Source organism: Manis pentadactyla, chromosome 4 (genome assembly GCF_030020395.1).
Source record: "Manis pentadactyla isolate mManPen7 chromosome 4, mManPen7.hap1, whole genome shotgun sequence".
NCBI classification, from domain to species: Eukaryota; Metazoa; Chordata; class Mammalia; order Pholidota; family Manidae; genus Manis; species Manis pentadactyla.
Genome location: NC_080022.1, coordinates 187512184 through 187528198, shown reverse-complemented (window position 1 = coordinate 187528198; position 16015 = coordinate 187512184). Strand labels below are relative to the sequence as shown.

The following is a 16015-nucleotide window of genomic DNA, read 5'->3' as shown; positions in this document are numbered from 1 at the left end:
TTTCAGGGGGGCCTGCTGCTCAAGACCCTCCAAAAGCCAGGCCCTCCCTGATGGTGGGCATCCCTCCCACCCCCTCCCAGCGGTCTCCCACCTGGTCCTTGCCCCCCACCGTCCTTCACGGTTTAGGGGCCTTCCTACCTGCAGTCCCTGGGGCTTTGTTCTGTGGACTTCTGAATGTGTTGCCCTGTGGCCAGGCCGGCAGGCACCGCTGATGGGAGGCGGAGGAAGCCCAGGTCTCTTACTCTCCCCCGGGGGCCGCTGGTGGTGACCATGCTCCCCTTTCAAGCCACCATCAAACCCAGCTCAAGCCTAACGTGAAAAAAACCTTATCACATATACTTGATTGCTTAATGTATATATCTTGCCTGAAAGACTGAGAGTCCCCAAGTTATTTGTTTCTCTCATAAGCTGCTAAATTGATTTTTAGAATGATGTAAAGTTCAAAGGCGTGGTGTTCCACTTGTAATAGGAACGAAAGAAAAAAGAGAGGGGCAGAAAAGGAGGCAGAGAGGGAGGGGAAGGCTACGGGAAGCCGGCCTGTGATCATTTTCTGAATTGATTGTACTTCAAAAGTTACCATCAAACATCATTTCACAAATGACAATTGTATTTTATAGGAACAAAAGCTGAAAAAGTGACTCTGGATGTGTCAGGGTGCTAAAAATAACTGCCCTGACTATTTAACTTTTCTCCAAGTTGCCTGTTGCAAAACACACGTAAACAGAGAGAAACTGTTTTTCCATCCTTTCAATATTTTCCAGTTTCCCATCTCAGGTCAGCACCATACAGTTTAGCAGGCAAATATTCTTTAATTGTGTCATCCTCCTCGGTTTGCATCTCTTCAGCCAGATTACAAATAGCCCTCCGGCTAGAGTAAGGTCCTGGGTGCAACAGCTTCAACAGAGGGACCCAGCGCAGGCTCCACGATGGGTAGATGGGTGGACGCGGGGACACACCTCACGTGCCCAGGGCGTCTCTGAGATCCTCAGATCCCCAGCCTTTCCTGGAACACATAACTGTTTGGGGAAATGTCCTTGCGCTCCCGCATTTGTGGGCTAAGGGAGGGAACTACGGACACAGGCCAGCAAACGCCTTCGTCCAATCCTACTGCCTCCTGGAGTCCAGGACCCACCCCGTGGCTCTTGTTGGCTGGTCAAAAATATTGCCAGTTTGTATAAAATCCTGTTTTGTTCATAAAAGCCCCCTCCCCCTCCCACTAAACCGGCCAAGCGCCCTTAAAATTCTGCGACCTCCATTTGAAAAGTGGATCCTCAGTAAGCTTGGAGAGGCCCCACCCGCAGTGGGCATGGGGAGGGGGCGGGAGGGAGTGACCCCGCTCTGAAGGGCACACCCCCTTTGCTCAGTCCCTGTCCCTGTCAGGAATCTAAGGGACCCCAGAGGTGGAAGGGAATCAGGCAGTGTATGGCTCCCAGGCCGAGCCGCAGGGCACAGGGTGGTCGGTGGGCCGCCTGGTGCCCTTGAAGGGTGGGCCGCGAGCCCCAAGTGCTAAACTAGGGCCCAAGGGGCGCTGTCCGCCCCGCAGCGGCCACCCCAATCTCAGCCGCCCCGGGGGGCTGCAGGGCGCGACCGCGGGCGGTGGGGAGCCAGGTGCGCCGCGACGTGCCCTGCTGGGCACAACAAAGCCCGGCTGGGGGGGGGCGGGGAGGCGCGGCGGCGCGGGGAGGGGGCGCTGGGAGCTCCCGGCGTCCGCATTGGCCGCCCGCCACCGGGAGGCGGGGCGCCAAGCCTCGGAGCGAAATAAAAGGCCGGCTCTGCCCGCGCCCGCCGCGCACACATCCCTAGAAGGCAGCCGAAGGGACTGTGGCCGCGGCGCTCTCGCTCGCCGCCCTCCGCCCTTCCCTCCTCCGCTCGGCCCCCGCGTCGCCCCCGCGACAACGCCGGAGAAAGTTTGTGCGGCCGAGCGCGGGCCGGGAGCGCAGCCGGGACCGGCGGTCCCCCCGCCGAGAGGAGCGCCCGCAGAGCCAGCGGCGGCGCCGAGCCCCGCGCCCGCCCGCGCCCCACCCGCCATGGGCGCCGCGGCCCGCAGCCTGCGGCTTTCGCTCGGCCTCCTGCTGCTGGCGACGCTGCTCCCGCCGGCCGACGCCTGCAGCTGCTCCCCGGTGCATCCGCAACAGGCGTTTTGCAATGCAGATGTAGGTAAGGACGCGACCCCGCCCGGCCCGCCCGGCCCGCCCGGCTCCCTCGGGGCGCGACTCCTGAGGCTCGGGTGCCCCTCCCGCCAGCCCTCGTCCGCAGAGGGACCCACGCCCGCCTCCGGCCCTCGGCGCCTTCTAGAATCCCCCAAGTGGACGCCCAAGGCGCACTTTCTTTTCCCCGTTGCGTCTCTTCCTTTCTCTCTCTCTCTCTGCGGAGATGCTTCTCAACCTCAAAATTCCACCGAAATTCCGCCGCAGCTCCAACCCGAGAAAAGGGAGCCAGGGAACGGATTGGGTTTTGGCAGGCAGAGGGCCTTAGGATGCCAACGCGGGGGACGGGGAGAGTGGGCGACCCGGTGTGCGGTGGGGGCGGTTTCTGCTTCGGTGGGCTGGAGAATTGGGGACCCCAGGAAGAAACTTTCACAGGTGAGATGGGAGTTGGACTCTTCCGGGTGGGGGTGGCTGGGTGGGGAAGAGCTTCTCTGCCTGGGCCTCTCCCGCCAGCTTCATTTGGGGGGCTCACCGGTTCAGCCTGGGCAGGTTCCCAAGAAAGGCAGGTAGAGCCCCAGGACCAGCGTTTTGCTCTGCTTACTGCCCAGGAGGCTCCGCACACAGGGGTTGGATAAGGGAGGAGGGTCTTGAGTGTTTTTCTCCCGGTGAATGCTTTTTTAGGACACCCACAAAGATGGAGACTTTGGGGCGAGCAAATGGGTGTGTGGCTTCCTGAAATCCCCAGAGAATGTCTGTTAGCCTCAGGATTCCCTGCCCTCAGAGGTGGGAGCTGACAGGAGGAAGGAGAGGCCGGTCATTTGTTCTGATCTTCAGAGGGGCAGGAACAGAAGTGGGGAGAATGCAGCAGAAATAGGAACAGCTGGGCCCAGGAGGCTTCCATCCAGGCCTGACACTGCAGACCTCCACTGCCCCGGTGATGGTCAGCTCAGTTTTCCTGGGGCAAGTTCAGGTTAACCAAAAGGATGGATGGACAACAGGTGGGCCTCTGCAGCCCACTCTGACTTCTCAACAGGTTTATTCTCTGCTCCTAAGTCTTAGCCAGCTGAACATCCTGTTGTCAGGCCAGGTGCCCTGTCGCCTGTGCAGACTCAAAGCCAGGGTCCCCGGGTGTCTCCTGTTGTCAGCCATGCCCTTTGGATCTTCCCACACCCACCACAGCTCCTGGCCACACCCCACTTGGCCCTTTGAGCTGCTGGTGCCTAGCCCAGGAAGCCTCCTGCCTGTGGGCAGCACATTGCTCAGGCCACCTGGCCTTGGAGCATGGCACATGCTTGCAGAGGAGTTCCACAAAATCTGAGTTGGGGAAGTAAGGTCTGTTCCCCAACTTGGCTTTGGTGCTCAGCAAGATTTGAGGGGAAAGAGAGACTCCTCCCCGTGGAGAGCCAGGGTTGGCCTTGCAGTGGGGTGTCCCCGGGAAGGCCAGGCCTGTACCGGCCCCTTTGCTAAGAAACATGCCCTGCTTCTGACGAGCGAGTTGGGGGCAGAACCAGACCAAGGACCCGAAGGAATCCGTGGCTTATAAGACTCCTGGGCCAGGCTTGCAGGGGCCAAGCAGGCGGAGGCTGGGCCTTGGGACCACCTCCCACTCCTTAGCTGCGTGGGGAGGACTTCCAGCCAGCCAGCCACTCCATGCCCAGAGTCCGCTGAAGCTGGAGCAGTTTCTGCTCTGGGCTCCAATCACAGGCAGCAGAGGGCCAGGGTGGGCGGGGAGCTTTGTGTCATGCTCTCTTCCACCTGGTTCTCCTGGCATCTGTGTCCAGTCAGTGCGTCAGAGCCATTGTAGGGCTAAAACTTTTAACCGCCTCCCAGTTTGGAGGCCCACTCAGGCCGCCCAATGCCAGACTTACCCTGCAAGCCCAGAGCGCCAGATTCCTTGGCTGCTGTGATGAAGTGCCACAGACTGGATGGTTAAAACAGGAACGGGTTCTCAGTCTAGGAGGCCTGTAGTTCAAAGACAAGGTGTCAGTGGAGTCGGCTGCTTCTGGAAGCTGTAAGGAAGAATCTGTCGTGGGCGCCTCTCCAGCTTCTGGGGGCTTCATCCATGTGGTGTTTGGCATCCCTTGGCTTGTAGCTGCACCACCCCAGCTCTGCTCTGCCTTCTCTGTGTGTCTGGGTCCAAATCCCCATCTTATAGGGACCCCAGCTATTGGATGGAGGCCCACCCTAATCCAGTATGACCTCATTTGAACTTGATCACATCTGCAAGGACCATATTTCCCAATAAGGTCACAGGTTCTGGGTAGACATGAATTTTAGGGGGATGCTTTTCAAGCTAGGCCCGGTCTCACCCCACCATCAGCCCTGCTTGGTCAACTCAGGACACAGAGCGTAGACATCCCAGGGTCGGCCCTGGGTGGCCCTGACCACCACCGTGAAAGCAGCAGCCTTTCAGGCCCGCGTCCGAGGGAGCACAGCCTTGCTGATTCCGCACTCCAGCTGAGAGCAGAGCTGCCTAAGGGTCTTTTAAAGGGCCAAGATGTGGGTCCTTTGCAGATATAGAAAGTCTGCTCAGATCTCAGCTTTTATAGTTTTAAAACCACAGGTGGTTTGGTGCCACCAGGGCTGTGGCCCAGGGCCCCAGGAAGGGTGATGATCTGGTGCACATTGGGGGGTTACTAAACGTCACCTTGAATGCGGCGTGCTGGCCCCTTTAATTGTTGGCTGGATGTGGGCTTGTTAAGTGGTTTGGTGTCTGCAAGAGGCAGTTGGCTTAAGCAGTGAAATTTCTGTCTGCCTGTGTAAAGATGTCTGTGAGCCCGTAGGGTTGGAACTGTTGGCAAAAAGAGATCTTTATGAGGTTATAACATTTAGGATGAAGGGGGTGGTGCGGTAGGTGAGAGGTGATCTGGGTTCCTCCTGGAAGGCCCTGCTCCCTTCCAGGAAGTGAGCACATGCAGGAAACGTGTGTCTCGGCACTGCTTGGATATGCTGCTTCTCTGTTGGCTAATGGAGTCCTTCACCATCTACTGCAAGCCCGCATAGCTCCGGTAGCCTGGCTGGAAACCAGTTTTGGGCTTGCTCTTCAGGCAGTGCCACGGTGTGGGGAGCCTGGAGTCACTTAGCCAGCTGAGCAGCTTGGCAGACCCAGGCTGCTCAGGGTAAATCCAGGAGCTCTCTGGACCCAGAGGACAACACCTCCTCTCCAGCCCTGGTGACGATGCCTGACATCATATTACTCCAGAAGGGTGCCATGGAGCCATCTTTCTCAGGTTGCTCCCACCTTCAGACACTGCTTCCTGGAAACCTGATGGCCTCTAGCACCAGGTGGAGAGGATCCCATGGCCAAGTCCACGTGCTGGTTGCCAGGGCAAATGGGCAGACCTTGAGCATGCACTGATGGGGGCCAGACCATGGCCATCCCCAGAAACCCACAGCAAGCGTTCAGAAATGGCCGTGTCTCCACCAGACACGTGTGTGCTCAGGAAAAGCAAGGCAGATGAGATTCCTGTGAGCTGAATCAGACCTTAAGTGTGGGGGTGCCGGGGGAGCAGTAGCGCTCATTAAAGAAACTTGGCAACTCTTGCAAAGTGAGTAATTGATCTGTGTTTGTACATCCTGGTGTTTGTATCAGGCTGTGTTTCACCGAGCAGATATGGGGCGGTGGGCTTTGCCCCAAGGAATGCAAAGAAGAGGCAAGGCGGTTTCCCATCCTGCAGGAGGGGCCACAGTGCCAGGCAGTGTGGGCCTGGGAGGGCTGGGGTGGGCCGAGGCGGGCCGAACCTGCCTGCCAGGGCATGGTGTAGGGGCAGGCAGGCTCGGCGTGCTTCAGGCAGATAGTTAATACAGGAGCTGTCTGACAAGGGGACGTGCAGGTTCGGGACCTGGAGATGGAGGGTTCCAATGGCAGACTGGGGAGGGGGCCATGGTGGGATTAGAGCTCCTAGGCTTGGCTTTGGACAGTGTCCCTTGAAGGACGCATTCTCCCAGGGGAGTGGCCAGAGCCCGAGCTGCTGGCAGCTCTCAGGGTTGGGAAAACAGGGTGAGGGAAGAGGTGTGTGCAGGTGTGGAGGCCCCGGGGGTGTGGCAGGTGTCTGGAAGGGAGCTCTCCAGGTACCGTGTGTTCCTTCCTGTCTGTGATCTGAGGACATGGTGCCAGCCTGCATCCTGGGACCTGCTGGGTCCTCTGGGATTTGCAGTCCTGGCCAGGGGGTCTGTGAGCTGCAGGTGGGCCTGGATGCCTGCCTCTCCTCTGCCATCTTGGCTAGGTTACCAAGCGGATGCCACTGGCACACTCCAAACACTTTGGCAACATTTGTGCTCATGGAGCTCAGAGGTGTAGTCAGCTCCCGGGACGGGGAGGCCCTCGGCCACCCTAGTCCTGATGCAGAGCCACTCCGCTGATGTCCGAGGCGTTGCAGGTGTGGGTGAAGCTCCTGGGTTTCAAAATGGCTAAGAGATGGGATTGGAGGACCTCAGCCAACCTGGCAGATGAGGAAGCAGCTGGCGAGAGAAGAGGCACTGGGGGAGAGAAAAAAGGGAGAGAGACAGGGGACTGGGAGTGATGGGCAGGCTTAAGGACCACCAGCTCTTCTCCCCTGCCCACGAGCTTGACGCAGGCGCCCGCCCTGGACACTCCTCCACCCTGCAGCACATACACAAACACGGGGCCAGGGCAGTCCTTCTGGGAAGAGAAAAGCAGAGTTGGGAAGTCAAGGTTGTGAAGCGTGAAGAACCCTAAATCTGGGGGCAGAGCTGGGGGACACACACCCAGGCATTGTCAGTGGGTCAGTAGTGGTGGCAGGGTGGGGGCCTGTGCAGACCAGCTGAGCAAGGGACTGGCTGCCCTGGCAAAGGGGAGAGAGTTCTGGGGGCAGAGCCGGCGGAGTGGAGGGCTCCGAGGCTGGGGGACCTGACAAGAGGTCGGGACCAGATATTGCTGCTTGGATTCATCACACGGAGCCTGTTGTGGGCCAAGGGCCCGCGGTGAGCTCCCGAGATGTGCACCCGTGGGTGACAGCAGGATGGCCTGGGGAGTTTGCTGAAGGGCAGCTACCCGAACTAGTGTCCCAAATGGAGCCTCGGGCCTGGGGTGGGCAGTAGTATTTCCAAGGCTGCCCAGACCCTTCTGGTGCCCGCCAGGGTTCGCACAGAGCAGTTATCTCCAAAGCCGGGTACCCGGACACTTACGGTTGGAGAAGAGAATGTCATCGATACATAATATGCAGATGGACAGCTGCACCTGAACATAATTTGAAATGAACATGTGGATGTGGAGGGCACTGGGCCAGGCTTGTGTTTGTGCCAGAGGGTCTGAACAAGCATGAGGGGGAGACTGTGAGAAGTGGGGGAGGGGTGTAAGATGTCCCAGTGTACAGGAGGAGAGGCCGCCGAGGGGCAGGGGGTGAGGAAGACATCAGCCCGGGGCTGGCCTGGAGTGCCAGGGCCTCAGGAGGCAGGCAGGTGAAGCTGGCTCCCCCAGCCTAGACTCTGGGCCTCGTAGGGCCCACCCGCCTGGACGCCTGAGGCCTGAGCTGGCTGGGATCCAGGGTGCCTCCATCGTTGCATGGGTGAGCAGTTGCAGTGCAGAAATGCAGGGACCCCGGGGACCCCCGTTTGGGAGCAGCTCCCTGGTCAGCTGTCTAAATAGCATCCTTGGTTAACCTAGAGACCCCGGCAAGGCAGACTGGGCAAGTGTTTGCTTTAAAAATCTAATAGAGCTGTAGTCGTCATGATGAAGGGCCTGAACTGGGGCTTATGAACATCTGTCTAGGCACAGGCCTGGGGCGGGGGCTGCCTTGAGCCCTGAAAGTGTAAAGCAAAGCTGTGTGTGTGTTCATGCCGTGGCCTTCTGTGGACAAGGGCCGTGGCTGCCACCACATTCTCAAAGGGTGTGTGGCCCCTACAAGGCTATTCACTTGCTATTTAAGAAGTCTTTTTATGGCCTGTAGGGGAGAATGGAAGACACAGGGTCCTTGGAACCAGAGTGGCAGCGTTGAGCCCCAGCATGGGACCCGCAGGAGGTTTTGTGGCCTCCTGAGAGCTGCTAGGCTCTAAGATGTGGGGATGCTGTCGAAGCTGCAGGCAGGAGAATGCCTTTAAGGGGGCGTGGTCACCGGGGAGCAGAGCTGGTGCCCGAACTGGGGAGGGGTTTCCAGAGACGGAGGGCAGGTCTTACAGCTGGAGTTGGGGGGTTCACCTCAGTGTCCAGGGGCCCAGGTATCCCCTAATGTGGTCAAGTGGGTTTGTGTTCCCTGTTGTTCTGTTGGGATTTGGTGTCCTCCGGGTCTGAATGAGAAAGCCTCCGGCTGTAGCTACAGCAGTGGTAGAAAACATGTGAGGGGCCCCCTGAGAGAAGAGGAAGTGTGCTGGGGGTGGGGAGGAGGCTTTAGCAGGAAGCAGGGGGACTTGGATTTGCAGCGGGCGGGCTTAGGGAGGCTGTCTGCAGCCCTGAGACTCAGCCCAGGGGAGAGATCGTGGGCGAGTGCCTCAGTTTCTCCATTTCCAAAGAGGAGAGAATAATCTACCCCCTGGGGTTGTGGGTGAAGCCCACAGGGAAGGGCAGAGGTAAATGCCCAGGATGGTACGCACCGGAGGCTTTTGAGACTGGAGGGACGATAGCCCTTTCTGTGCTGGACCTCGAGCTGGCTGTGGTTATGCACGTCGGGGAGCTGGTTCTGGGGCCTCTGACAGGGAAGCCCAAGAACGGCCAGGGAGGTAGGAGGGAAATGGTGATAATTCTGTGAAGGTAAAATGGTGACAACGACAAAAGCGGCAATGGCCGCAGCTGTCGCTATTAAGTGATGGTTGGTACTGGGTTCTGCGTGTTCCCAACGTGCTTTGTTCTGTCATCCCAGTTTACAGATGGTCAAACCGAGGCACGGGCCGATGCAGCGATTTGCTCAGGGTCACGTGGCTAGCAGATAGTGGAAGAGCCGGTGGGTGTGACAGATAGAGGAGGCTGAATGCGGTGATTCTGGTCGTGTGGGCTCGGGGTGGGTGGTCTCTGGGGAGCAGTGGTTGGCCCCTGGGATGGTTGATGTATGCATCACGGAGGAGGGAGGGAAACTGCTGAGGGCTCTCCTTGTTCGGTGAGGTCGGCCCATCAATCGGAGATGAGTTAAGTGAATTAAGCCCTATCCTGACAGCAAAACATTAAGCAGTCACTTTAAACAGTATGAGAGATCTGTGTTTATGGCCTAGAAAAATGTTCAGAGTGTATTAATTTTTAAAGCCCAGTTGCAGTCTGTATGCTTTTAAGCGTTTGAATGTTGTCTCTCTCCTGGGCTGTGTGGTAGGGACGTCATACATTTTTTAAAATGCACAATGCTTAGATGTACGTGTTAACAAAGAGGTATCATGCGAACACCCAGGTAGAGAAACAGAATGTTGCTGCCACCCCAAAACCTGTTTATCCCTCCTGGTCCCAGCCCTCTCTTTTCCTTAGAGGTGACCACTGTCCTGGTTTGTATGGTGACAATTCCTTGGCCTTTCTTTATGCAGTTGTACTGCTTCTGTATGTATCTTTATCCCATTAAAAAACCCCAAAAGTATGCTTACATTTAAATGCATATATAGAAAAAAGTATGGGGGGGATGTCCTTCAAAATCCTAGTCAGTGGGGTACGATCAAGGGCTGTTCATTTCTATTTTACCTGCATTCCCTGAATTTTCTGTGATGCACATGTATTAGTTGTATGATTGTGTCAAAGTTAAAAGGCGTTGGGATTGAAATGGACAGAGAGGTGGATGGCTTCTGCAGGAAGGAAGAGGCAGGGAGCCCTGAGCCCCCGGGGCTGCTTAGCCTGGGTCTCCCAGAAGCAGATTTCACTGCAGTTCATCTGTGTCAGATTTAGGGCTGGCTTTTTATCAGCTTTCAGGTGTGATTCACATGCTGTTGTTCACCCATTTGAAGGGTACAATTCAGTGGCTTTGAGCACCTTTAGAGGCATGCCACCATCTGATGTTCCAGCACCCAGAGGACCCCGAGCTGGGTTCACGTGGTGCATTTGCTTGGTCCTTCGAGGCTGTGTTCTTCCCGCCTCACGAGGGAGGCACGTGACGGCAGGCCCCTCCTAAAACTGCTGGCCTTTCAGGGCTTGGCAGACTACCGCACCGCCTGCGATCGCCGCCTCTGATGGCCACTATGAGTACAGCTTTCCTGGACGCAGCCACGCGCATCAGTACCGCACGCTGCAGCTGTTCTTGAGCTACAGCCGCGGCTGAGTAGCCATAACGCAGGCGGTGTGGCCGGCAGAGCCTGAACTAGTTACTCTCTGGCCCTTTAGGAGAGCTTCCCTCCCCCCTGCTATGGCTCCGGGGCTGACCCCCCACTGGGTGCGGGCTTCCTGAGGTGGCTCCTCCTGTCTGCTGTCCAGCTCCCTGCTTTCTAGAAGCAGGGTGACTTGAGAAGCAGTGGTGTCTGTGAGGTATCATTCTCTGAACTGACCCCGAAAATTCATTGAATCCACCTACCTTTTCTGGGCTCGGGGGCCTGTGAGCAAAGTGGTGTCGAGGAGGGAAGGACGGGCTTCAAGGCCAAAGCCGGCTTTCTGTTGTGGAGTGTTATGCGGGTGGAGAGGCCGCAAGGACCTCACTTGCGCGACGTTATTGGCCCCTTCTGGTGTGGGGCCTGGAGATCCTGGTGGCGGCACCTTCGCAGACGGGGCTCAGCCCATGGTGCTGCCGCGGGCCTTGGGGAGGCCCCTCTGGCTGTAACCGAAGGCCCTGGCGGGGAAGCAGTGTGGCAGCTGGTAACCAGCACAGCAGGAGGAACCGACCGCCAGCCCAGAGGAAGGAAAACCAAGTGGGAGTAACTGGGAGAAAAACCCTGGGCTTGGGAGCCAGCTGGACGGGGTTCTGAATCCTGACTCTCTGAGCCTCAGTCTCCCCCTCTGTAAAAGCAGGACTGAACCCCCCAGAGCTGTGCCATCTGTAATGCCGAGGAGCTTCTGCGGACTGAGCAGAGTACGAAAAGCATGGGAGGCCTCGGTGGATGTCAGTCCCACCCAACCCGTCCTTCCGTCTTGACGAAGAGTCTGGAAACCTGGGTGGATGGTGAGCATGGCCACACGACTGAGGAGCACAAGTCCCCTCTTGGTGGCCACAGCCAATCGCCCGCTCTAACTGGGAACGGTGGCCTTGGTCTGCTGCCCTGCATCTCCCGGGCCCCTGTGCCCAACACTCCAGGCGTGGGAGCCGCAGCGCTGAGTCGGTTGACCCTCCCCAGGCCACCACTCCTCCCCTGGGTCCCGTGGCCCGTGGGAGTGGAAGGCAAGGAGCAGAGTGGGAAGAGAGCTAATGCGTCGGATGGGGGCTGGAGTACTGGCACTGTTGGCACTTGCACCGGCCGCGGGCTTGCCCGCAGGTGTGGTGGGAGGCCACCGTGGGGCTCGACAGGAAGATCGTGAAAAACTCCCGCCCGTGCTCCTGCAGCTGCTGGGGTCCCTTTGCAACCACGGCCCCTCACTGGAGCCCAGGGCGCTTCCAGGAGGCAGCACTCCAGTCGTGCCTGGGACAGAGGACAGGGAGGGCGTCTGTGGGTGTCAGGTCCGCGGTGGGCTGTGCTCGGAGGGAATGTCGGCCCCGTGGCAGGGCGGTTCGGGGGCACATGGGCTCCTTTCTGGGCAAAGGCGCGCGCACAGCGCTCTCCTGGGGGTGTTTCTCTAGGGGCCTCCTAGCATTTAGCCTTCAACCTTCCAATGACCCTGGGAGAACAGGACCCACTGACTCTGCACAGGCAGAAACCAAGTATATGAAGGGGCACGGTGCCAGAGCAGAGCTGTGATGGGCATCACCAGTCCCCAACTCTGTTGTGGCATCTGGCCCCCTTGGCCCAGCTGGCTCCCGGACAGGGAAAGAAGGGACAGATCTATAGTGGTCTTTGCTTTTTGTGCACCAGTTCTGGAAAGCAGGGACAAAGCCACCAGGCCAATTGTCACCGACTATATGTCTCTGAGATAAAAATACCAATTTCCTAGGGCTTTTCAGGGCAGAAGCACTCTGTGAGGTAGGTGAGGCAGGTGTCCCCTCCTGTCTGGATGGAAGCTGTTGACGACTTGCCCAAGGTTGTGCAGGGGAGGGCTGGTGCCCAGAGGCCAAGGAGCCCGATCCTGGCACAAGTCTCTGGGAATAGGATTGGATGTCACAGCCGTGGACTCGCTGTTGCTCTGTTCCAGCCAAGAGGCCTGTGGTCCTTGGAAGGGCTTGACTGGAGGCGTATCCTGCCTTAGCCTGAGTGGTTCAGAGACTTGGAAGGGCGTTTTGGCTGTGCCAATCAAGGCCTTTAAAAATAAGTCTCCCTTTGCTCAGGCAGCTCCCTAGCTGAGAATTTTTCCTAGGGAAGCCATCAAGGACGGAAGCTGACAGTTTGTCGCAAGGGTATTCGTCTCTGCCCTGTTTATCTTGGGGAGATGTTAGAAACCCCCATGCGCATGGCAGCAGGGGAGGGGTTGAATGACTCAACAGCTTGGATGCCCGATTGGTGTAATTTTCTTTTTTAAAGGAAATGTAAACTGTTCAGGTAAATGAGGGGAAGTTAGACTTTGTTTTGCAAGGGTATGTTTTCTAATTTTACATGAATTTGAATGGTGTGTGTACTTTTTAAGGTGAATTCCCCGAAGCATGGGTCTCAGTTAACAGTCGCCCAGACCCTGACTCTAAAGCCCGGACGGAAGGAGGCGGCAGGTAAACGCAGTTGGTGGGAGCCACATTCTAGGACTTGGTGAGGAAGCGGCGGGACCAGGCTTGGAAATGCCTCCAATTCAGAAGTGGCCTGGAGAGGACAGTGGTGTGGCCTTGCCGGGACATTCTAGAAGTCTGTCAGAGGCAATTTCTGGCTGCCATGTTATCCCCCCTAGAACTTGTCCTTTGCTGAGGGGTGGGTACACAAGGCCGTGCTGAGAGGCTAAGGGACTGGGGGTGTCCTCTGCAGGGGGAGAAGCAGAAGCAAGACTTTGTGTCTGTAGGGCCAAGAAGAGGGACCCAAAGAAGTGGGTAGAGGGTGGACAGGTGAGAATTCCCCGCCTTCCCACCCACCTTCCAGGGGTCCTTCCGCCGCTACACAAGGCTCGTGTCCGGGGCCGATGTGTCTTCCTGAAGCCTTGTGCTTTGGCTAACCTCCTGCTGTTAGCTTTCTCCTCTCAAGAAACGAGACCCTGAAATTGGCTGCCTTGACTTCTTGGGGCCAAAACCATGCTCCCCAAACTAAATTTCTTAATTGTCAAATTTGTGGAAGGTGCCCTAGGCCTGGAAACCAGGCATCAGGTGTGCGGATTTCTCACTGTGGTGGGTGGTGGCGGCAGAGGGGCCTGGGCCCGATTCTGTCTCCCCCGCCCCCAGATGGCTCCGCTCAGCGGTGGCTCCCCGGGGAGCATGTGTCCCCAACATGAGCGGGGACAGATGCTCTCCCTGCTGGATGAGGGGTGGCAAGGGTCACTGGGGAACCCTGAGTGCTGCCAGGCTGGCAAAGGAAGGGCTTCCTCCCTGCCTGGAGCAGACGCCCCGTTCCGGCCGGCCCTCTGCTCATCCCTCCAGCTGCCGAGCCGAATCCTCGTCATCTGTAAACCCTGGCAGGCGCTCCGCTGATCTGGCTCGTCACTGTCCCTGACCTCACCCCTGCTCTGATGTCACCGCACCGTGCTCTGTTACCAGGGCAGTGGCCTGCCACAGTTCACTGGCTGGGGCACACGCTGGTGGGAGCAGGGGAGCTGTGATTCCAGCCAGCTGTGGTCAGTGGGCCCCAGAGACCCCAGCGGGCCCCCTAGGCCGAGATCCTTGCGTCTGCCCCCTTCTCTGTCGTGGGTGGGGTTCTGTCTGTGCCCAGCTGTTGGGGAGGCTCCTCAGAGGGCCTTGGGACGTGGGCCAGTCAGCATCCCAGGCCACACGTCTGCAGGCTAGTTTCCAAGCTCCTGCGCCCTGGGGTCTCTGCAGGCAGTTTGCTGTGGAAGTGGGCTGAGGTTGGGGGACAGTGGGGTTCTGGGAGTAGGGAGGTTGTTGTACAGCAAGACCGGCTGTTGGTAGTGGGGACTCATGGCCTAGGCTGGGTGCTCCAGGGAAGCCCGGCGGACATTCAGGAAGCCTCTGGAAGGTGACCCACGGCGGCGGCCGCTCTGCTGGCCTGTGTCTCCTGCGCATTTGGAAGAGTCTGTGTCCCGTGTCTGTTGTCATGATGATGGTCAAGCAGATAGTGGGGACACGGTGAGCCTGAGCCTGTTCCCCAAAGGCTGGCTGCCTGTCCCAGTCCTGGCTGCTCTTCAGGAGATGGGGAAACACAGATTCACAATCCCCACCTTGGGATTTGGGGTAAAAAACCTGTGGGGCCTGGCCAGGACTCATAACCACCATGACGGTTGGGCACCCCCACCCCGTGATTCCGACACAGCTGGTCTGAAACCCCGCCAGTAGGAACTGCCACTCTGGGGCTTAGCTGGGAGTCAGGGAAGTGGGCAAAGAGCAAGGCCCTGGGCAGCGTGCTTGCTGGGTGCCAGTGTGTGTTTAGAGGCTACAACTCAGAGAACAGCCTTTAAAGGGCTTCTGTTGTTCGTTTTCGCTGGGCTTGGTGTGGATGCCTCCAGGGTTCGGTGTCTCACTACCTGACGAGTCAGCCCGGTGATTTCAAGACACCCCTGAAGAAAGTGCTCCCTTCCACCCAACTAGTCTCCGCCTCCCTGTAATGCATTCTCGGTGGTCTAATCAGTCATCCGGAGACACGTGGTAAGTACCGCCCTCTTCCCCAGACAGCTCACCAAGTATTTGGGTGTTTCTGGTGGTGACGAACACTAGCATCTGTGCAAATGGTGCCGCTATGGCCATCCCCATTTTACGGAAGGGCAAACAGGCGCCGGAGGGAAGGAGCTCGTGTCAGGTCACACGGTTAACATCCCACCCCCACACTGCTGTTCGAGGCCTCTGTCACCTGCAAGCCCCCTCTGCACACGGGGCGCCTCGGGACTTCTCTCCCTACAAGGGGCCTATCACTCCCCTCCTGAACTCAGAGGCTATGGCCCCGTCTCCCCGTCCTTACCGCGCTCTACCTTTTCTGAATCCGATCTGGGAAAGACACGTCTCCATTGCTCAGACTTTCCCCTTCTTAAGAAAACCTATGGCTCGCATTTATTGTGTATTTCTTATTAGGTGAATTCCTAAGCATTTCAATAGTTATATTTTGATTTTGAAACTTTTTCCCACTAATTGGACATTGCTCTGTCTAGACACCAGTTACCGTTTAAAGTTTCTCAGACACCTGTCTGCCAGCTCCGGGTGCGAGGGATCCGTCCTTTGTCTCTACATCTCTGTGGGGCTGACATTCACCAAGCCTCCTGGGGTGCCGGGCATTGTCCTGAGCGCTTCGTGTCCTGGGGTCCTTACAGTGGGTGCCCTGTTGGGTGTGAACAGGGTGGGGGGCACTGCTCAGATGCCAGTACACCCCTCCTGCCTGCCCTCCGGTTGATCTGCGGGCATCTGCGACCCGTGACGGGAATGCCTGGGTGAGGTCCGACTGGTGCAGGGCTGGGCCGTCACCCCGCCGGTCCTGGGCATTCCTGACCAGGCAGGTGAAGGTGACGTTGGCTGTCTGGGTGGCCCCATGTCTCTGCTGCCTCTTAGCCCACAGCCAGCTCGAGCCTGTCGTCTCTGCATTGCTTCTTCAGGGCTTCCTTCCCCACCTTGCGTGGTGTTGCCGATATGTTTTATCCTGTTAGACCTGGCCAGGCGTTCAGTGAACAGCCCTCTGAGCTGGAGGTTTGCATTCCTGCACAGCAGCAGGTAGTGGATGCCTGCATCTAGGATGTTATTCTTGGATTCAAGCATTTATGCGTTTGGTTCATGGAAGAGCCCATCAGGGCCCCAGACCTTTTACCCTAACTTTAGATAAAATTTTGACAAGTTGCTTTCTGTGGGAACCAGTCCATG

The 16015-nt window shown here is 57.8% G+C and overlaps 1 protein-coding gene across 1 annotated transcript in view; it reads left to right on the top strand.

The window, feature by feature from the left end:
• The first annotated feature begins 1785 nt into the window (after window positions 1-1785).
• TIMP2 (TIMP metallopeptidase inhibitor 2) overlaps window positions 1786-16015 on the top strand; it is a 45629-nt gene continuing 31399 nt past the window's right edge. Inside the window, exon 1 of the mRNA XM_036910446.2 lies at window positions 1786-2157. Coding sequence (XP_036766341.1) covers window positions 2028-2157 — 130 coding nt within the window. The 5' untranslated portion in view covers window positions 1786-2027. The remainder of the gene's footprint in view (window positions 2158-16015) is intronic.